This window comes from Podarcis pityusensis (genome assembly GCF_964106645.2).
Source record: "Podarcis pityusensis genome assembly, chromosome: 2".
In the NCBI taxonomy this organism is placed as follows: domain Eukaryota; kingdom Metazoa; phylum Chordata; class Lepidosauria; order Squamata; family Lacertidae; genus Podarcis; species Podarcis pityusensis.
Genome location: NC_138029.1, coordinates 43536876 through 43559322, shown reverse-complemented (window position 1 = coordinate 43559322; position 22447 = coordinate 43536876). Strand labels below are relative to the sequence as shown.

Genomic DNA, 22447 nt, shown 5'->3' with positions numbered 1-22447 from the left:
GCCCAATCACACATGCCCCATAGTCATCAAGTAGTTCTAGGAAGAGGCAAGGACAGGCAGAGCAGAGAAATCACAGAGTGGGAAAAGAGTAAACACACTATGAGATAAATGGAGAACTCTGCCTACCAGATTAGTAGGGCTGACAGAGCCAGCTGACAGCAGGAATGCTGGGATTTAGTCAGTGGCATGAAGACAATAAAGTGCAATAGGACAGAATGCTCCACAAAAATACTTTATTGTAGAATAGTCAGCGCCAATCAACAGCTCTCTCAGGCCAGAGCACCAACAAGCAGTGGCCTAGATCCCCTGCCTGCATGATCCCTGCAGAACAAGCTTCTCAGGATTTTCCCACTGTCCCCTGAAAGTCCCCGGAGGACCATTATCCTAAGTCCAGAGCATAACAGCAGCTGGAGGCACCCCACTTATGGTCTGTTGGCTAGTCCCACCTACCTCTCCAGTACAGTAGACTACACTGCAGGGCCTTTGGCAGCCTCCCATCTAATTGGAATTCATGGTAAGCCAGATAGGCTTCCATCTGCCTGGTGCTCCGCCAACTCTTTCCTGTCTATGGAAGTAGCTCACTTATAAGTGCTCAGTTCCAGGAGGAGCTTCCTCGTTTCCCATTGAGGGTGGGAAGCTGTGTGGAAGAGCTTTTGGTTATCACATTTCCAACCCTCTCACCCCATTGAGCATCCCCATTTGCATGCAGGGGTTCCCTGGAATGACCAAGTTTATATCTAAATTAAATGCTGTCCTGAGTCATCATTACCCTGTGCCCTAGTTCTGCTCTCCTGTTTTAGGAAAGGACATTATGCAGGGATTATGTTTTTTCTTGGACAGATATGCTGCTGCCTCTGAGGAAGGGTGCCGATTTATGTATGTGTTCCTTTGCACGGCACTGAACTGCAGCAGCCTCTAGAGTGGGATGTGGAAAGAACATTGTGGGCCCAGAGTGTCCAGGTCACCGCGGATTAAACATAATGCTGTATATCAACTGCAGCTGGATAATAAAATGCCTAAACCAAATTATCCAAGAAAGGATGCCAAAGGTCTCCCCCTCTATTTTTATCATCGCAGAAGTTGTCTCCTTGCCTAGTAATGAATCCACAAGCAAGCTTTATGCCGCTGAGAGGTTATCATTGAAATATGGAATGGGGGGGGGGCATTCATGGATGCCATTGTGCTCTGAAGCACTGACAACTCACCACTTTGGACTAGAACACTAATAACAAGTCAAGGTTTCCATTCATACTACATAGCTTGTACCAAGAAAGTGTTGGGTACACTCAGAACGCACTTAATCATGGCTTTCCTCCCTGTCATCAACAAAATTACCAGAACATATGAAGCTGTTTTATACTGAGTCAGACCATTGGTTCATCTAGCCTTGAGTACTGGAAACTCCTGGATCTGAGCCACAGTTCTTCAGCCCTGCAGAACGGGTGGTGCCAGGAACTGAACCCAAGACACTTTTGTAAACACTGCTGTGGGGCACACACACAAACACACACCCCGCCAAGAAAAGATGATCACAATTCCTTCACAAATCTCCAAAAAAAGATGCAGTGCCCCTTGTCCACCGTAAAGTCCCAACTAGGTAGGGAACTGGGCCCAGCAGCATGCTCTTCTCCACAATCTTGAATCCCATCGCTCTTTTGGCCAAGAGGGTAAACTGAGAATGCCATATCTGCTCCTTGCATATAGCACTACCATCCAAGAGCCCTGGATGCTGGCTGAATCCCAGGGGAGATAATTCTGCAAACAACGGAGAATGTGCAAAACGTGCTCCTTAGGGGGTCTTCAGAGTAGAGGTTCTCCTGCTTGCTCCTGCCAGCCCTATACTGCGCTCAGAGCTTTGGAAGGAGCTGGCTTCCCAGCGGTCAAAGCGGACTCCCTTGAAATAAGGGCGCCGAATAACTAGAGCAAGGAGCTTGCGTAGCACAGCACGCCGAAGCAGGATATATACCCAGGGGTCTAGGATCTGGTTCCAGGAGGCTAGTCGCACACCCAGGAATAGCAGCTCCTTATAATTAAGGTCTCCATGGGAGTTGGTCACTGACAAGATGACAAAGACCTGGGAACAGAAAGAGGCAAGAATAGCAGTTAAGAGGACAGTAATTCCGCTGCGGCCTTTTAACTTACTCTCTCAGTGATCCTAACGAAAATTGGAAACAGAGAAATAGGAACTATGCACACACCAAACTGTCAGTATAGTCATTGCACCATCCTCACTCAACCTGCCTACATTTGTTCCCTGATAAGAGCTTCCCAGTCTCCATAGACTCATTAAGGGGACAGCTGCTTAGTTTGCTGCCTGGATATTAAGAGAAGAAAGGACCTACCAAATCTGCTTCATGGAGGCCCATGCACCATAATAGTTTGATTAGCTGATGCTTTGGCCTCCTGGTGGTATTGATCTCCAGAAATCTTCCAATTATAATTTTCCCCAGGAAGGCACCTCTGTGGATCACAGTCACATTACTTCAGTGCAAATATCAGTGCCGTTAGAACTTTGGTGAAGGGCCATAGCTTTAGATGTGAAAGGTTCCAAGCTCAACCTCTGCTATCTTTAAATAGGGCTGGAAAAGTCCCCTGTCCAACACGCCACTGCCATGCAGTTTGGGCACGCTAAATCCCGTTCCTCATCAAGGCGCTGCACGCCCCCTGCAAGATTCTATCCACCCATGCTGGAGACTTCACTGATGCTCACCAGCACACGAAAGTCCTACTTTCATTCTATTGCTGCTACTCCTCCCTCCCAGCTGCCTCTTAGACATTCCAGCATTTCAGATGGTCCCAATGGTCCACCTAGACCAGGATCCTGTTCTCACAATGACAAGTCGGATGCAAAGGCAGGACTATGATTTCCACTAATCTCCCCTCCCACCCCACCCCACTCACCAGTAAGGGGCTCCAGCAGATGCAGGAAACCACCATGATCCCCACCAGCTGCACAACCATCTCAATGTCATGGGCTTTGGCCCGCCGGTGCCCACACTTGCGCTGACTGCGGAGCCGAGCCCGCACCAGGTTGAGTCCACTGAAGGTGTTGCAAAAGAGGGAGGCCACCAGCGAGGCCAAGCCCAGTGTGGAGAAGAGCAGGGCAAAGCCCACGTCAGGCCAAGCTTCTGCCTCTCGCACCTTGATGAAGCACCAGGTGCCTGGGGCCTGGACGACATAGCTCCCGAAGCTGCAGAGAGGCAGCAGGGCAATGGCAAGGGCAGTGCCCCACAGTCCCAGCAAGGAAAGTTTAGTCCGGCCCGGCGTCACCAAGGAAGCATGCAACAAAGGACGAGTGATGCCCACACAGCGCTCCACTGCCATGATGCAGCCCAGGAAGAGCGGGCACAGTCCGAAGAATACCATTGAGGCTCCAAAGAACTGGCAGAGGGATTTGGAAGGGTCCATCTTTTCCCAGTTGCTCTGTGTGGCATAAAGACGCAGCACGAAGGAGCCTGGAATGACGTGGCCTGCGAGGTCGGTGATAACCAGGCTGCTAGCGTACAGCAGAAAGGTGGCCTTGGAGCGGCGCCGGAAGCGGGTGTAAGACTGCACCAGGATAGCCAAAGCCACCACATTGGAGACAGCACCCAAGGTCATAGAGAAAATGGGGGCGGCAGGTGAAGATGCCCTTGCAGAGCTCTGGATCTTTGTGGGCTCTGTGCAGCATGAGGAGTGGTTCACAGGTGAAGCCTGTGAAGCATTGGGAGACTGGATGCCGGACATCATGTCAATGGCTACCTCCAGGTGCAGGCATCTGCAAGGGGAAAAAAGGTGTCAGAAACTAATCTGAGGAGGTCCTTAAAAGGTAAGAAGTCTCCCTAAAAGCATTTGTTTAGGGAACCCAGCACATTTCCCTAAAAAAAAATCTCCTTTGCCCTGGATTCTGCTCTGGAGCAGAGGGAAGAAGCATGCCTGAGGAGGTTGAAAGTGCACTTCCTACTTCCGGGTTGGCGCCATCGGTAATGGCGGACTCCCTCTGAGTTTCTGAGGGACCAGCTCTGCGGGATCGGGTCTGACCGCTGCGGCATGCATTTGGATGGCATGCATATCTGTGGTATGATAAGGTCAAAGCACATAAAGCATTTAAAAACCATATTGTCAGGAAAGCATTGTTTAATGTCTGGATAAGATACAAGGACTTATTGGAAAATAGAACCCCAAGGTGGTTGTCACCGATGGAAGTAAAAGCTCTGAAAAAGCTCAATATGGAGGCCAAATGGCCGAAATATTGGGAAATTCTGGAACAAGATGGAGATAGACTGAAATTGCAGAGTTTTGAGAAATTAAAAAACAAAGTGCGAGACTGGCTTCATTATTATCAGATAATGGAGGCATACAATTTGGACAAGAAAATTGGCTTCCAGGTGGAAAAATCAAAATTAGAAACAGAACTGTTAGAACCCAAAACTAAGATTTTGTCAAAAATGTATAACTTGCTGTTGAAATGGAATACTCAGGATGAAACGGTGAAATCTGCTATGATTAAATGGGCACAAGACGTTGGACATAACATAATGATGGCTGACTGGGAACAGTTATGGACCACAGGTATGAAGTTTATGGCATGCAATGCCTTAAGAGAGAATATTATGAAAATGATATACAGGTGGTACATGACCCCAGTCAAGCTTGCAAAAATCTATCATTTGCCCGATAATAAATGCTGGAAATGTAAAGAAACTGAAGGTACATTCTTTCACCTTTGGTGGACGTGCCCAAGGATTAAGGCTTTCTGGGAAATGATATATAATGAATTGAAAAAGGTATTTAAATATACCTTCTTGAAGAAACCAGAGGCCTTTCTCCTAGGCATAGTCGGCCAATTGGTGCCAAAGAAGGACAGAACTTTTTTTATGTACGCCACAACAGCAGCAAGAATACTCATTGCAAAGTATTGGAAAACACAAGATCTACCCACTCTGGAAGAATGGCAGATGAAGCTGATGGACTATATGGAACTGGCAGAAATGACTGGCAGAATCCGAGACCAGGGAGAAGAGTTGGTGGAAGAAGATTGGAAGAAATTCAAAGACTACCTACAGAAATATTGTAAAATTAATGAATGTTAGAATGATGTTGGATAGAAATTAAGTGGTTTCCAGCTGTAATGCTTCAAGGGAATATGAAAAATGGGTTGTTAATAGGTAAAAATCTAATGTTACTATTTTAAGACCAAAGATTAGGATAAATAAAGAGGGTAAGGATTTGCTGAACCAACAAATTGAACTGGAATACAAAAAAGGGAGGTATGAGGAGGTCCGGGAAACAAGCTAAGGAAAAATAAGTAATGGAAAAATTGAGTGGTTTTTTAATCATTCTTATTTTGTATTTTGTATTTTTTCTTTTTTGTCATTTTTATATTGTAACATTTGGAAAATCTCAATAAATATCTTATAAAATAAAAAAAAAAGAAAGTGCACTTCCTGCCCACCAGAATCTTCCGTTGGGAGCTACAAATCCAGCAGATGAGAATTGCTGTTCCTTCCCAGCTCCTGCGGAATCCAAAGCAAGAAGAAGCCGGTTTTTATCCTGTCCCCTCAGTAATTACTTTTCTGACTATCAAATTGATTCTCCTTAAATCCTCTTTCGTCTTGCCATATAATCTGATGGATTTTCCCTGACTTTCCACCTTCCCATTCCTTGTGTTTCATGTCCTCAAATTTGCAAGGAAATGCTGTACAGAACTATGTGCATTTTAGATACTTTAATTAAATGGTGATGGTGGTGATAAGGAAGGAGCCTGGGGGAGGGAGGGAGAGACCTTGAAAGACTTTAGCAACTGAAAGTCAAGGTGCTGCTCCTACAGTGCTGAGGAACTAGAGCACTCTTGGCCTTTTTGTAAAGAAATACACTTGGTTGGTCCTTCCCCTAGCAGTTTTGGATCAGGGATTGTACAGAATGGAGACCCACACATGAGAGAAAATTGGGGAATACTAATTGGGAGAATTATAATACTGTGTCTCATTTTAACTAACATTTTTTGAATTGTCATTTAAAGTTACTGTTTCTCCCACCACATTTTTGCCAGCTAAGAAATATAAATGGAATGCTGGTTAGTTTGTTATATTATCATTTTACATGTAAACATGTTTAGCTTAATATAACAAACACAAAGCCTGCGACACATTCTTTATCAAGTTTTTGGATTGTACGTCATCACAAAATTAAACAAAAAAGCAAAACATGATGCGGACAAGTTGGGTCTGTTCCTGGGAACTGGCATCTACTCTCTCAACGGTCATCAGATCTCAAACTTTCTGAAAACAAAACAGAAAAGCCTGTAATTTGTAATAAGGAATCCGGGGTGGAAACCTGGGGACTGCAGGCCAGTTAATTTAATGTCTGCCCTGGGAAAACTGGTAGAAAGTATTATTAAAGTAACCAAGCACATAGAAGAACAAGCCTTGTTGAAGCAGAGCCAGCATGGCTTCTGCAAACGCAAGTCCTGTCTCATAAACCTATTAGAATTCTTTGAGAGTTTCAGCAAGCATATAAATAAAGGTGATCTGGATGACATAGTGTGTTTGGACTTTCAAAAAGCTATCATCAAAGACTCCTGAGTAAGTTTAGCAGTCATGGCATCAGACGAGAGTTCCACTTCTTGAACAGGAATTAGTTAAGTAGCATAAAGCAGAGAGTAGGAATAAACAGACAGTTCTTCCACTGGAGGGATGTAGAAAGGACCCCCCAAGGACCTGTGATTTTTAACCTGGTCATGAACGATCTAGAGGTAGGGGTGAACAGTGAGGTGGCTGATTATATTAAATTGTCCAGAGTAATTAAAAACAAAAAGAGATCATGAAGACCTCCCAAAAGACCTATACAAATGCAGTGAATGGGTGGTAAAATAGCAGATGCAATTCAGTGGAAACAAGCATAAAGTGATGAATGGTGGGACAAAAAAAACTTCATTTCTTGTATACGTTCATGGGGTTTGCAGCATTAGTGACTGTCCAGGAATGACACCTTGGTCTCAAAAGTATATAGCTCAATTAAGATGTCAACCCAGTGTGTAGCAGCAGTGAAAATGGCATATTCCATGTTAGGAATCAATAGGAAAGTAAAGGGAAAATGTCAGGGATCAATAGAAAAGGAAAATAAAACTGCTAACATCATAACGTCGTTATACAAATCTATGGTGCGACAGCATTTGGAATGCTGTGTACAGTTCTGATCACTTCACCTCAAAAAGGATATTGTAGAGTTGGAAAAGGTTCACAGAAAGGCAACCAGAGTAATCAAACTCCCCTATGAGGAAAGGTTGTGGTATTTGGGATTTCTTAGTTTAGGGGGAAAGCAAGTAAGAGGTGACATGATAGACATTTTATAACATTACAGTATGCATGGCATGGATGCATAATTTATCCTTGTCTCATAACAGAAGAACTCGTGGACATTCAATAAAGCTGAACATTGGAAGATTCAGGACAGGTAAAAGAAAGTGCTGATTCCTGCAGGAGGCAGTGATGGTCACCAACTTGGAGCATTAAACTATTTAATGGGGGATAAGTCTATAAATGGCTACTAGCCACAATGGAGGCTATGCTCTGCCTTCATGTACCATGGATACAGAGGACGGTCAGAGGCATTATGCATCTGAATACTAGTTGCTGGAAACCACAGGAGGGGAGAGTGTTTTGTGCTCAGATGCTGTCTGCTGATTTCTCACAGGCATCTGATTGGTCATTGTGAGAACAGGATGATGGATAAGGTGGGCCAGATTGGCCTGATACAGCAGGGCTCTTCTGATGTTATATAACCGTCTTAAAATGGGGTGTGTCTCTGTGTGTGTATGTAACTGAAAATGAGTTTATCACCTAGCACAGCATTGAGTTGAACTTTCTCATAAGTAAGTATGTGTAGGACTGCACATCAACTGCAGACTTCAAGTCTTCAACAGAAGAGCTTTCTCTTTGACTCCCCTCTCACCATTTACATCTAGCCTGAGAAAAAATTACTGGGAACTAGGAAGCTTGCTCACTTTTTGCGATACTTTAGTTGGTTCTAATAAAAGTATTGTGCAGCTGTGGATTTTAGATATTTACTAATAGTTCAACACATGTACCTAACATTTGCATACAGTCTGAAAGAGAAACATGCTTTTCTTATGATGGATGGGGCGTAGCGGTATAAAATAATATACTAGTACCAGAAGCAAGTTTTATTATTAAGCTATAGCCATCATTGCCACTTACAGCAGAGGGGTGTGTGTGTGTTTAAATCAAGAGCTCTCTGTAGTAATCATATGTAGCATAACTGAATCACTCTGCTTTATTTTTGTTTTATTCCTATTGTCTGGCTCAACTAACCTAGGGCTATATTCAGAACCGGATGATTGAGTGAGTCATAACTTCTAATATACTATAGCTCCCATTTGTCTCTGTGAATGAGAAACAGCATCCAGAGAGGTACACTTAATGAGAAATTGTTTTGCTTACCCCTCCCTTAACATCCTTTAACTGCCCAGTAGTATTAACAGGAGGGTAATGTTAGTAAAAGGGAGGTAATATATTAATTCTTTCAATAAACATTTGAGGGGCACAATCACTATCAGGGGGAAAATGAGTTCTATTTATTTACTACATTAGAAATAGTTAATTAATGTGGGGCATAAAATATTAGGGCTGTAAAGTTTGATTAATTGGTTAATCCATTAGAAGACTATTTCATTGACTAAAAAGCTGTCCTGGATTAATCAAATAGTGGATGTTGATGGGTCCATATTTAGTCATGCTTAGAGCAGACCCCTTGGAATCAAGGGTACTCATATTAGCCACAACTAAAAAGTTCCACTGTTTTCAATAGGTCGATTCTGAACATAACTGAGTTTGACTCCATCCCCCGATATCTAATATAAGTTGATAAGTGTCTCTGTAAAAGAGGCATTCAACCTTTTCTTTCAGAAGGCTGGTAGAGAAAGGAGTGCCCCTTCTAAATTGATGACTGTCATCCAAAGTGTGCACATTATCTGAAAACTGAGGATGCATCTTGCTTCAGAAATATTGCTTTTAGCTGTATGCAACTTATGCAAATTTAATCAATCAACTAAGACTCATATAAATAATCATCTATGATCGTGTACAGTAGTCAATATGTGGTACCAGGATCCTGGTACCCTTTATCTAATGCAAACACTCCGCTTTGGAACACAGAAGAGAATCCAATAGTCCATTCATTTTTATCCCTTCCATGGTGGAGGATGAAGACCTCTTCCACATTTAGACAGGCCCTCTTCAGAGCCAGCTGCCTCCCAAGGCGCTATTGTCAGACGCAGGAGAGTAAGACCACCACCACACCCTTTTGCTCCGAAATCAATTAATTATTGAATACTAACTACCAGCATTCACAACTGTCTACAAGGGTTAGGATCCCCACTCCAAGCCCCCATCAGCAAGCATGCCAAACAGGGGTGAAAATCCCATCCCAAGTGTGACTATAACAGAGCAGTTTAAGCTGTGTTTACCGGGAAATAACAGGCGCTCAGTTATTTTGTGTAGGCGAGCCAAGCTGTATTTGCCTCTGGTGCAAGATCCTTATTCACGATCACGCTATTTTCCTTACCCCAAATAATTTGCCAGCTGCTGGTTGTTACTCCCATATTCTTGTTACTCCCTACTCCTTACGTCTAAATTTACACACAGAAGAAGTCGATAATACCCCAACACACCCTGGTGCTGTCTGCAGCCGTTCTGGCTGTCAGTGCACCAGAGTGGTTGCATAGCGCAGCAAATCTGTGTATAGAGATGTTGGGAGTGCTACCCCTTGAGAGAGCCCCTTCTCAACACATCGGAGTCCTCCCGAGATTCGCTTATCTCAAGTCGGGAGGGGACACGTGCAGTCCCAGATTTCTCCCCAGCAGCCCCTGATGGTCTTCAGCCTGCACACCTTCCCCTTGCTCCCCTCTCTCTCCACCTCTGCGCCCTCTTCCCGTCCCGTCGAAGTTGGCGGGATTAAGTAAGAGTTTGGAGCTGCGCAGGAGACTCACCTTCTTCAGGGCTGCGCGCTTCCGACGCGTCCGAGTCTCACCTGCGGTTGCGTCCGGCGACACGGAAGAGCCCGGCGCCGAGGCTGCCCTGACTTCAGTCCGAAGTACACTTCATTCGCCTCGCTTTTGCCTCGCCCTTCCCCGCTCATGTGCGAGTTTATAGGACGGGCACCGCCCTCTTCTGCCACTAGGGGACGCTATGAACTACTTCTGCTGCTCCTCCTCCTCCTCCGTCGCCTTCCAAAGAAGGATTTGTTCCGCACGGGCCGCCGCAGCAAAACTCTCCTGCATGAAAAAAAAAAGTTATGTTTTGTAGCTCTATACACAAGTTCACAATCATAAGAAACTGACAAATCCTCTATTGCTGATGCAGTATGAGACTCTCAACGTGCATGGAAAAGTTCGGAGGATAATCCGCTGTTTAAATACTCTTTAATCATCATCATTGTGAATAGAACTTACTGGCACAGGGATTCATGATTCCTCTTAAGTATTCTTACATGCACACATCACCCTTCCAGCACCTGTGGGGTGGGGTACCAAAAACTTTCTGCCATGTCTACCCTGGTGCCGACCACACTCACCTGGGACAGCCATCCTGATTTGTGGTCATGATGTTATTGGGCCGGTTAGATGTGGTTGCAATTTCAATACCACTTGCACCTACAAAAGTTTCAAGGCAGACATACGGCTTCATTTCTAATGGGTGCCTGTACCGTAACTTTCTGCAACTTTTTGAGGTGAGTGAGACGGGGTTTGTGCTGCTTGTCCTCCCAGATGGCAATAATGTGGTGACAATGGGGAAGCATCTCAGAACTAATAAAGCAGAATTGATGTGTGGGCAGTCCAGTATAAATCCACCACTATTACTGTAGTGGTGACATGCGGCTGAATACACTCACAAAAAGCACCATTAGTCTGGAAGGGCCCCAAGACAGGACCATTGTGACGAAACTCAACTCCCCTTCCCCTCCTCTCTGACTCTTCCATAGCTGACCATCTACTCTTCCAATCAATTAGCCTTGTAGGCCTGCTGTCAGCCAAATCACAGCAACACCCATAGTGACTCTACGATGGCCAGCTTCAAACCAGGCACTCTGAGCACTTCCTTAGATTCAGATGGAAGGTGGTTGTGTGGGCAATGACAGAACAAAGCTGCCTGTCTGGGAACCCTGTCCTGGCGCCTGAAGACAGCGATGGATGAAGGACTATCTTGCCTTGACTTAGCAAAGTGTCACATTGTTTGGAGCCTAAGGGCTGCATTACACAAAATGATGTTTTCAACAGAGAAGTTATGGACGTCTCCTGCAATATACATGTTACATGCAGCAAACATTCACAGACATATATGTGTTTGTCCCTGAGCGAACTAGATGCTGGATTCCTGCAAGGTCTGACTTCCATGTAGGAAATCTAATTCATGCACAGAGGCCATAAGAGGGCCCACAGCTGGCCCAAGACAATTTGGCGCCTGAGGCAAGCCACCAAAGGGTGCTCCTTCCCACTATGGAAGAAGGGGTGAGTGAAGATCTACACCAGGAACAAAGGAATAATGAATATCTACATCAGGATCTGCTGCCCCCATAGAGCCTGCCACCTGAGAGGGCCCCTGCTGAGGCTTCATTGCCGCTTTTTCTTCACCAAGAAATTATGAAACCCTCAGAATGTTGAAAGGGGACGTTGTGTTCCACGCAGCACTTCTGAGAAGGTTACCCAATGGCTCAGCAGCCTCTAACATGCTGTATGGGAAGAGGGTTGAAAAAGGCTGAGTGGGTTTAAAAAGCACACACCAACAAGTTTAGCCTTTGCTTTCTGAGGGGGGGGGGTACTACTAGGTCCCCCAAGAAAGCAAGAACCACAGAAGAGCCTGTTATCTCATTTCAGCTTGTGCACAGAAAGTTGGACTCAGGCTGTGAGATCATGTAAGTGCATTAGAACGGGCAGAGAGAATCTCTTCGTTTCATCCAGCATATTGTGTGTGCCAGGGACACAGTTAATCTGCGCCACCCAGCAAAAATAATAGATTTAACATCCAGAGTTCCTCATGGGAATTGAGATGCAGACAGGAATTAGCTGAATATCACAGCCAGGAATAGACTCTACCCAGCTCTTTGCCCACCAGTGGGAAGTGGTACAGCAAGACAATAGGCAGATACCACACCCTCGTAAGGAAGAAAGGCAGGTGGTGATGGGGACCTTCTTTTTCCATGTGACATCGCCTGGCTAGCTGCCCAACTATGAGTTGCATGTGGAGCAGGAGAGGAAGTCTCTAGCAGCCACGATACCCCAGTGTTTTCTGTTTTGCCTTGTTCCTATTGAGTAGTTAAGAGGATTGCGAGAGCAGGGAGAGAGATCTGATAAGGAGGCAAGGTTATGGTAAATAAAAACATGAGCATGAGCAGGACAGGAAGGGCCTAGAACAAGTTTCCTGCTCTGGCAATGCTCAGTGCTCACCGGAGGAACTTGGCGACCGCTAACCTGGCATTCTCCAAGACGGCACTGGTGTTGGCATATGGCTCTCTCATCTACTGGCTGAAACGCCATGACCTTTCTTTGAAGTGCAGCTTCAAGTGTTTACATATCCCAGAATTTCATATCCCAGAAAAGCAGCAGGACTGTTGGGGAGGGTGAAGAGATACGACAGGGAACGGAAGAGAAAACATTTCCTCCCATCTGCACAGCGTAGCTACTAGACAAATTCATGAAGAGTAAAGTTATTAATGGCTACTAGTTGTGATGGCTCTGTACTCCCTCCTCCAGTATCAGAGGTTGTATGTCTCCGGATTCCAGCTTCTGGGAAGCAACAGCAGGAGAGGGTGATGGGCACTCACATCCAAATTAGGGGCTTCCCAGAGGCATCTGGCTGGCTGCTGTGGGAAAGGGGATGTTGGACTAGAGGGGCCTTTGGCCTGATCCAGCAGGGCTATTTTTATGTTCTTACAGTCATGCTCTTAGAACAAAATCCACCTTGTGGGCCTCCCTTCCAAGCTCAAAGCAAAGCTGGTGACAAGGTTTGAGGGATGGGCAGGAGATTCAGTTGGAATCCAGAGGAGAAAGGCAATGGGAACACATTGTCAGGGTGGTCAGGACAAGAAGGCTCCTTGCTAGCTTCCTCTACTTAGGAGCATTCAGCACAAACAAAACAAGTCATGAAATACGTATGTTCAAACCACATTATAGATAGAACACAATGCTCCAGCTAGCTCCAAGCCACACTCCTGGTGGAGGGTGTAACTAATGCAGGAAAGCCTTCCTGCTTGGGCGTGGGTAGAGATAGCTATGCTGCTGATCACAGTTTTAAATAAAGAATTGAGTTTTGTCAATTCTAGCTTTGTGCAGGGTTGGGGACCTTGCAGCCATAAATGAAATAAAAACTTGTAATAATAAATCTAAGTAGAGTGACACCCTGATTCAAATCTCACCTCTGCCATTAAGTCACTGCATGGCCTTTGGAAAATCTCTCCGTCTCATGACTTATCCTACAGGGTTGCTGTAAGGATTAAAACAACACGTGAATTTATATCACTGTATATGTTTGTGCTATATCTTCCTTTGCCTACATTTCTTCTTTGCTGCACTTCTTGCTTTGGCTTTTGTTTCCTTGTGGGGCCTAGTTTAAGCTACTATAGTTTTTGTTTACAAATCTCTTTGTCCTTCCCTTTATCTACATCTTCTTCTCTTTCTGTCTATTTACTCTCTCCATCACCTCTGCCCCAGTTTGCTTCCTCTATGTCACACTCTTCTTGTTCTTTCTCTCTGGCTGCCCCTTTTCTCTGACACTCACTGCCTCCCTCACATCTGCCATTTTCCTTTCTTGTTCTTGTTTACACTACATATGAAAATGCACCTCTTCCCTTGAGCCTTTGTCCTTCAGTCTCTGCCTCTCCTTTCCTCTCCCCCGTCATTCCTTTTCTGTTCTTTCACCTGTCCTCAAGGTGTTGTGACATGTAGATAATAAGCTTGATAGCAGGCAGAGCCCATTTCTTTCATACTGGGCAGGACCTAGCTTGTTGATGGACTTTATATACAATAAACATTATTAGTATTACATGAAAGGTGTGCCAACTCGGAAGCAGAACCTTTTTTTGAAGACAGAAAAAGAATACTCAGACAGCTGATGGACCTCCTGCCCTTTCCCACCACCTGTCCATGGCCATAAAACAATAGAAATACTTAACTAACTGACCAATCACATTGGTTCTGCCCCCCCAAAAGTCCTGCCCCCCCAACAAAAATCCTGGCTACGCCCATGCACCTGTCTTTTAATCTTTGCCCATATCCTCACTGGTCCTCTGTCACCCTGGTGTGGTGTTGTGGTCCAATTACTTAGACATGAAGTTTGCTAAGTGATCTTGGGCCACCCATAGGCTGTGTACACACTACTGTTTACTCTGCATCCAGTGTGCCCCCCACCAGGAAGCATGGTACACATTAGCCATAATCCATATCTATCCCGAAATTACTTAGTAAATACTTTGATGCATTTCCCCCCAAACTAGCTTCGATCTGAATTGAGATAAAGAATGACCTAGCTGCGTTTTAAGCCCGTAACGTGTACACAGCCATTGTCTCTCAGCCTAACCTACCTCACAGGGTTTTGCAAGGATAAAACGGACAGGGGTGAGAACTACGCATGGCACCTTGAGCTCCTTGGAGAAACAGTGGGGTATGAATGTTGTTATTGCTGGGAAGAGAGGGGGTGGGGGAATTGATTAGTGTAGCAATGGGACAGATGGCAGAGCCCTCTCTTGCCCAAGGTTGGAGACCTCCACTTCCAAGTCACGACCAGACAGCCCTTGTTATAGAGCCACAGGCTCCAGGTAGTATGGGATTCTTGCCTAAGAATCACAATGGAGGAAGATGAGCTTCCATGCAGCAGCACATTAGAAACACACTCCTAGCTCAGCAGTGCTGATACATATCTACCCTGCCAAAGGTCATTGCGGGAAGGGAAACTCAACTACTCTCTGGTGAAGGAACTTTTGGCTGCTTGAACTGCTCAGCATATGCAACTACCTCTCCTGCTCAGTTGAGAATTAACTCCAGCTCTTCCCACCCCCACTTTACCACCAGAACCCAGTCCTTTGCGGCACCATTAGCGATAATGGCTCCATAGCTGCTGAGTGCTTTAATAATGGGATTGTGGTTGACTGTGGAAGGCCTCTAGGGTATGTTCCCAGCACCCACCCCTCCGCTCTCTGAAGAGGAAGCAGGATAAAATTTGCCAGTTCTTCAAATGCCCCTCAGCTCTGCCTCTTACTCCACATATACTGCAGCCTGAGCCATACAAAAAAATCTCAAAGTGACTTCTAGATCAATAAAAAACTCCATGTACAAATATTTAAAAATAAATACATACATAAAGAAAATACATAAATAACATACAATTTAAGAAGTTGTATTACACTTGTGGTTTAATATACTTGTGGTTGTGTTATTTTTTGTGACGATAGACTGCTCTGCTGTGATGATAGACTGCTCTGCCTCCTTTCTTTTAGCAAATGTTTTGTGCCACTGGGGAAGTGGTAATTCTGTATTGATTTGTTTGGATGTTGTATGTGATGCCAATAAAAGGTTTGATGATGGTGATGTGTTATTTTTGTGCTTTGGCAATGAAGTCTCTCCATCAACAGTTCTCCATCAAGAACATGACAGGGTTTTGGGGAGTGCAGCTCTCTGGCCTTGTTCCCCCTAGCAGCAGGAGAGCAATGGCGAGCTTCCCAGGAGTTGTTAAAGGCTTTCCTGGAACTCAGAGTGACAGAAATTGGGCAAGCCCTTTCTCTCAATGACTCCTGCCTTCCTTCAATGGCACAAGGATTCCCTATGGCCATTGAGGAAGGGAAACAGGATAAGGCAAGAGGACATGTCTCCCACTTTCTCCACTTGTAGAACAAGTCCTAGTCTATAGATGGAGATTGTAGACTGAATTTAGTCTTCTAGGTGCTTGTAGGTATTAGGTTACTTCTAGGATTCTGGGATGAAGAAGCAATAAAAAGTTACTGTAAATACAAAAAGTGCCTCATTCTGAATTTCAATTTAAATTTTTTTTAAATAGAGCATTTTTCCTCTCCAGATGAAGCAGTTTGGATTCAGAGTACAGCATCCCATGAAAAATGAAGCATTTCCCCTTCTGCAGATGCTTCCAAGGGGTTCTCTGTAGCCACAGATCAGTTACAACAAGCCTCTTAAAGACGAATGCCTCCAGTCAGCTGACTAATGCTGAAAGTGCATCTTCAAAGGAGGTTGTTGTAACCTCCAGTTAGCTGCTCAGCAGTTACAGTTACCTCCTTTGAACTTTGACAAGTGTCACTAACCTGATCTCTGGTGATTAACAAGTGGGTGGTCCTGACCATCTGTCAAAGCTGACCCATGTGGGTGAGGGATTTTTGAATTCACCCTGCGAACAGGATCCCATTCATTCCTGCCTTAAAGCAAGATAGAAAAAAGGTGCCATTTTATTTGGGAGCTTTTTCTCTTTACATCCATTTTAAGAAGATGCAATATGACACAGACTTCAAACCATATAAATCCTTTGCAATGGTATATGTGTTTATAAATGCCGTACATTTTTGTATTTTTTGCATTGTTACTGTATTTCACAATCTGTAACTATTGAAAATAACTAGTTTTACCAGCAAAATAGAAACATAACGAAAAACTAGTTATGTCTATTTGGATGAGGGCTTGCCTTCATTCTAAACTTACAGATTTAATACAAAAGCAGCATAATACTCCAGTACTTTCTTCTAACAAAGAATTGTCCCTCATAGGAGTGCCTATGGAGCTTCCCACTGCAGGAGTGGGGAACCTGTGGCCTTCTTGATGCCATTGGATTCCAACTTCCATCAGCCCCTGTCAGCATGGCCAGTGGTCGGAGGTGATGGGTCTTATAATCTGGCAACATCGGGGTGGGGGGATGGCAAATTCCCGACTCCTGGCCTATCTCTTGAGGAAGGGGGGAGCAGTGAGGAGTTGCTGCCTCCAGTCTAGTGCTACTGAGTACCATTTCTTCATGACCCAAAGAGAGCGCCATTTGCCTGGTCAGGAACACCAGTTTGAGAATAGTTCCTTTTTCCGAGACCTTGGCCTCCAGCTAAGTACACCAGCTAAGCACTCCTTAAGGCCCGCTCTCCTCTTGGCCCTCACCCTCTTGTTTTTTTCCTGGCCTTTTATTCATCTCCAGACAAAACACTCCTCCGCTTAGCAACTAAGGTTGCAGGCAGAATTGGTTTGTTTATATTATTAATAATAAACTGCCTCAGACACAAACCAAACAACATAATATGGTATTGGGTTCCAGGCCAGACCTCTATCACTACAGAATCAAAGTGGAAAGCAAATGCATTGGGGCGGGCAGGCAGTGATACTTTGCTTCATGAATCATTAAATCTTTACATTCCTGATGTTTAACCATTTCTCTCAAAACTGCTTGTGCTAAAGATTTGCCATGTAAGAGATTATTTACAACTACCACCAACCCCCACAGATTCTTGGCATACAGGTATTCCAAGAGGTAAGAACAAAACACAGACCCAGTTTACAGAGCTTCCCCACTAGGTTGCAAGACTGGCCCTATTGTTAGGCAGAGTGAGGTCAGGCAGCAGATGCTGAGAGGCAGGCAGCAGCAGTGAGATGTGGGGAGGTAGATTGGTGTGTGCCACCCCCTAAGCTAGCCCATCAGATGCTGTGGACAATGCTGTTCCATTACCAGTGTTGAATTAAGATTCAAATGCTAATCCAGTTCAATTCCATCCATGGATTGATGGGTGCCCTCCTTTACTACTGGAAGCAAAATATTTTGGGCTAGGTACCCTTGAAGAAATTCCTGCTAACCACAGGTGACTTCTATTACCATGCCTTTCTTACAACGTCCAGAGGCATATATTATTGTCTCTTTTCACTGTTCATCAAACATGGTGACTTCTCTGATACCGAAAGCAAGTGCAATAGAGCAGGCACAACAAACCAAAGTGGGGGAAACCGTATTACCCACTCCCTCTTAAGACATCTCTTACACAGGGCTCATACACACAAACGTGGGTGTGTGTGGGTGTGTGTGTGTGTGTGTGTGAGAGAGAGAGAGAGAGAGAGAGAGAGAGAGAGAGAGCGCTCACTGGTATGGAGTACTAGCACATCCATAAGCACTGCTTACACATATTTAACTGAATTACTCAAGATTAGATAACACAGCTGCTTGTATGAAGTTATTCTGCTGAAAGGCAAAGTGTGATATAAGGTGAAAATAAAGTTCTAGCTGTGGTATTAGGCAAGTCACCACTTGATGCTGCAATCCTCCAGGGGTGACCATGCATGCAGAAACCAGCTGGTTTCCAAAGTGGTCAATACTGACCCATTGGGATTGATGGGACTGTGCAGGGAGTGAATAAAGACCTGGGAATCAAAGCAGGCCTTGGGTGGAAAATAAATTTACAAGGTATAGTGCAAAAACACACACCAACAACTAGGAACTAGGAACCTTAGAAATAAAAGGCATGAACATGTACAGATGTGTATGGTATCATTATTATTTTCTCTTGGTTTTCTTCCTTGCTTTTTACATGTTATGGTTCCTAGGAATGGTAGTTGCTAATTAATAAATGCAGATTATATATTCCTGTTTATTGACTTTATTTCATTTACATTCCTAAGAATTTGGGTTGGGGTCAATTACAACTTTAAATAAACTCAGAAGTTTGGGAAACTTGAGCATACACACACAAATTTTGTCCCTATATTCCCAGTTCTATAGTAATCAGATAAACTGATTATAACAAATTTGCGTGTTTATAGTAAGAGGAGTCCATTGTTAGTAGCAATCAGCCCACAGTTTATAGATTCAGAATTTGCACAAACTAGGGTTGCCATATATCTGGAATTTCCCAGACATAGCTGGTATTCAGCCCTTGTAAACAGCATCCGGGCAGAAATTGAGTTTTTCTGAGATTTTGCAAAAAAAGTTCAACAACTTTGGGAATCCCCACCCCCTTTTTAGGAATATGGCAACCTTAGCGCGTGCACACACATACACACAGAGCACTTTTATCCTCAGTTGACATCCAGTAGGAAAGTGACAAGTGGGGGGGAGACATCTGCACTCCTCACCCATGGATCCCTTCAGCAGTTAAGAGTTGACTCCCTGCCCCGGTTTCTATTAGGAACAACCTGCCAATTTCCTTACGGGGTACAGATTAGAAAGTGTGAGAGAGGATAAGATACTGCAATATATTTGGGTGTTTCAGCTAAAGGTATCAGTATATGCAAACGTTTGCAGTTATATTCAACACAAGTCCTAAGAACTGAAATTCAGGACCAGATTTAAACAACAGTGGATTAAAAAGAGATTCTTAGCTTCATGAATCATTAAAACAATAGCAAGCACCCGATGTTTAACTTTTTCCAAACTGTTTGCTCTAAGGATGTACTTATGTGTGGAAATATTTGCATATATTTTGTATCTTCCCTAGTAATCAAGCACTGTGGTTTTGTATATAGACTGCAGTGAATTTTTGCTAAGTGTGATTATGCATGGATGATTAAACGTGTATCGTTACATAGCTGCAGCACAGTGTAATTATTTACTGTGACACCTGAAAAATGAAGGGTTTGATGTAACTTGAAACCTCATATTGTTGTATTCCAACAGCAGTAGGTCAAGATTTGAAAGAAACCAGAGCAGCTCATTCCTTTATACCCTTTATATTTTGGCGCCTGTTCAGGGATAATCTTGTCGTGCCAATAAAATATTTTGTGTGTTTTTGTTCAGTAATGTGAAGGAGAATCAGGGGAAAGAGGTGGGTTATAGATTGGGAGCTCTCAGTTTTGCCTGTTCTGCTTCTCACAACATGAATAAAATAATATTAACCTAACCCTCTTTTCACTACATGCAGATAAAACAAGCTCTCTATTGCACAATTTCATTGTTTGCTAGCAGAGAAGACCTAATGCTTCCTTCTAGTACAGGGTTTGCCAACTGTTTGGGGCCAGTGGGTACTTTTGGAATGTTGGGTGGCAGTCACAAAATGGCTGCCATGACATAACACAAAATGGCTGCCACTTATAAAAGAACAGAAAAAGAGGCAGGAACAGGAACACTAACTAGTGAATGTAGGGCCGCCATACATCAGACACAGCTGGGATTTGGCCATCAGAAACAGGGCAGAATTGCTTTTAAAATGTGTGGGTGAATCCAGATGTATGGCAGCCCATGTTGGAAGTGTAGATTTTGGTGAATCTCCTAAAAAAATAGCTTACAAACTAAATCCCCCCCTCAAGATTTTGCAAAGAAAAGCTCAACTTTTGTGCCCAGATTTTCACTTCTTGAAATATGGCAACCCTAAGTGCAGACATCAGTGGGGGAAGGCACCTACACCAGCCATGTTCACTCACAGAGAGAAGCTCTTTTCACCTCTTGGTTCAGAACTGATGCATGGGTGGGTATTCAGTCCTGGCATCCAGTCAAATGTGGGCATGTTGAAGAGGGCATGTTTAATGTAGAAGAAACTGAGCCAGTGCAAACAGGAGCTGAGTAGGAAAACAGTTTCTCATACACTGTGGATTTTTCATGGAATGTTTACTAAGACTTTCACGGGCACCATAGCAGGTACCGTTGGACACACGTACACCTGCATGTGCCACGTTGCTGACCCCTATTTTATTGGATTAGCAATAATACTGATCTTCAGCACTTTTCAAATGCCCCCCTCCCCAGCCATCCCAGGGACCTCAATGTGGAACTGGTTCCTCTCTGAAAAGACTCAAGAAACTTTGCTGCCTGAGGTAGATTAACAAATGGGGCTTCCCTCCCTAAGGCAAAGAGCATAGTATACAAGGCTGGCCAAGTTATTTTGGCACCTGAAGTAGAAAAGCTCACAAGCACTTCTCCCTGGGAGTAAAAATACAATAATCATTCAAACACCTCACATTTTGCTGCCCTTTCATGACAACCGTAGCTGCCTGAGGCAGCCACCTCACTCTTCCTATTGGTAGTAAAGGGAGATGGGAAAAGGTTTCTCTCAATATTTTCTGTGCTTAGAACTCTGTACCTAAGAAAGGTTGCTCTCAAATACTATCTGCAGTAAATTCCTGTGCTAATCCTGTGCTAATCTTACTTCTGCAAATTTTGGCCAGACAGTTAGCACACCGCCAGTGACTGCTTGCAAAATTTGGCTGACAGGTCAAAAGTTCGTTTCCTGCCTAGCCAGCTAGCAAGAAACCGCTGCTGTTAGCAATAACTAACCAGACCTACTAAATTTGGCTGGCGGGTCAAAAGTGCAGATTTAACCAGGCCTGCTAAAGAAGCCCCTTTTCCTGTCTTATGCTTACTAATGCAAAGATGAGAAAAGACACGTGTACAAAGGAGAGGGGAAGGAATGTTTAGCAAGCAATAAAATGTGTTTAGCAAGCAATATAGATGTGCCACGTAAGGGAATAATTTGAGAAGGTATGGGAGGGGGGGAGAGTGCTCAGAAAGTATAAGAAAGTTTGCTGAAGTGTCTTGCTTTACAGCCAGTATATTTTCAGGAGCTATCCAGCTGGTTGTCTCTGTGTACAGATATTGTCTCTGTGCACAGATTTCAATAAACTTTTTCTCCAAAGAAGATTTTGCTTTCCTGGTACTTTTGTTCCCTCCAAGGTCCGGGGATGGCGTGGCTGATGGATCCCTAGGTAAATAAGGCTTCATTTCTTTGGGGGCTCGTCCGGGATAAGCCCTCTCCCCAATACGGACCGGAGGGCCAGGCTCAACCAAGGTGAACAGCTCAGCAGCGTTTGCAGGCTCCCGTGCGCACCCCACCTGTTTCGTGGGGGGAGCCAGCCACACTGTCCTGCAGTGGAGACATCTTGTTGAGGGAGAAAAACAAAGAGGACGGCGCCGAGGGGACAGGTCCGCAGCGGAAAAAGGTAAGCCCAAGGGAAAGGGCGTGGGCCCCCAAGGAAAAGGGGGGCGAGGTCTGATCAGCCTCACCTGGTTGTGCAGTAGAGTGCCAGCCACCAGGAATAAGGGGATTGGTTGTGCAGTAGAGTGCCAGCCACCAGGAATAAGGGGATTGGTTGCGCAGTAGAGTGCCAGCCACCAGGAATAAAGGGAACTGGTTGTGCAGGAGAGTGCCACCAGCAAAAATTTGGAACAGAAGAAGGAGGGAAAATTATTTTGGTGTGTTTTGTGTATTGCATGCTGAAATTATTTTGGTGTGTTTAGTGTGTTACATGTTGAAATTATATTGGTGTGTTTTGTATGTTGTATGTTGCATGTCAAGATACTCTAGTGGCTGAATTGTCAAGTGTGGGCCAGGGCTTAGTGTCCCCCTTGGCCGAGCGATTGTAGGTCTGTTGTGTGTGAAGTATCTGGAAGAAATGGGTTCTGGCCAAAGTAAAAGTACCCCTTTGAAATGCTTTTGGGGATTCAAGCTGATGAGAGGGGAGGATGAGGACATTGTGTAAATTAGATTGGCCCACCCCAAA

The 22447-nt window shown here is 44.5% G+C and overlaps 1 protein-coding gene across 9 annotated transcripts; it reads right to left on the bottom strand.

Moving 5' to 3' along the window:
- Positions 1-219: 219 nt before the first annotated feature.
- Positions 220-20862, bottom strand: PTGER1 (prostaglandin E receptor 1). 9 transcript variants are annotated; one of them, XM_080994271.1, is made up of 7 exons: positions 20394-20862; positions 16303-16413; positions 13411-13478; positions 12467-12603; positions 9989-10273; positions 2902-3757; positions 220-2074 (listed from the first exon to the last, which is right to left on the bottom strand). In XM_080994271.1, exons 6-7 carry the CDS (start codon positions 3727-3729, stop codon positions 1790-1792), a joined length of 1113 nt encoding a protein of 370 aa, XP_080850397.1. In that variant the 5' UTR covers positions 3730-3757; positions 9989-10273; positions 12467-12603; positions 13411-13478; positions 16303-16413; positions 20394-20862; the 3' UTR covers positions 220-1789. The 9 variants fall into 9 exon arrangements, with proteins under 9 accessions (XP_080850397.1, XP_080850398.1, XP_080850399.1 ...); XM_080994272.1 differs by lacking the exon at positions 12467-12603; XM_080994273.1 differs by lacking the exons at positions 16303-16413; positions 20394-20862 and adding an exon at positions 13836-14672.
- Positions 20863-22447: the final 1585 nt, after the last annotated feature.

What these genes read in the sequence shown, in the direction of transcription:
- PTGER1 (XM_080994271.1), bottom strand. Translation starts at nt 3,729, where the DNA reads ATGATGTCCGGCATCCAGTCTCCCAATGCTTCACAGGCTTCACCTGTG. An exon ending in TCTGCTGGAGCCCCTTACTG is followed by an intron (nt 2,075 to 2,901) that starts GTGAGTGGGGTG and finishes TTCTGTTCCCAG; the next exon opens with GTCTTTGTCATCTTGTCAGT.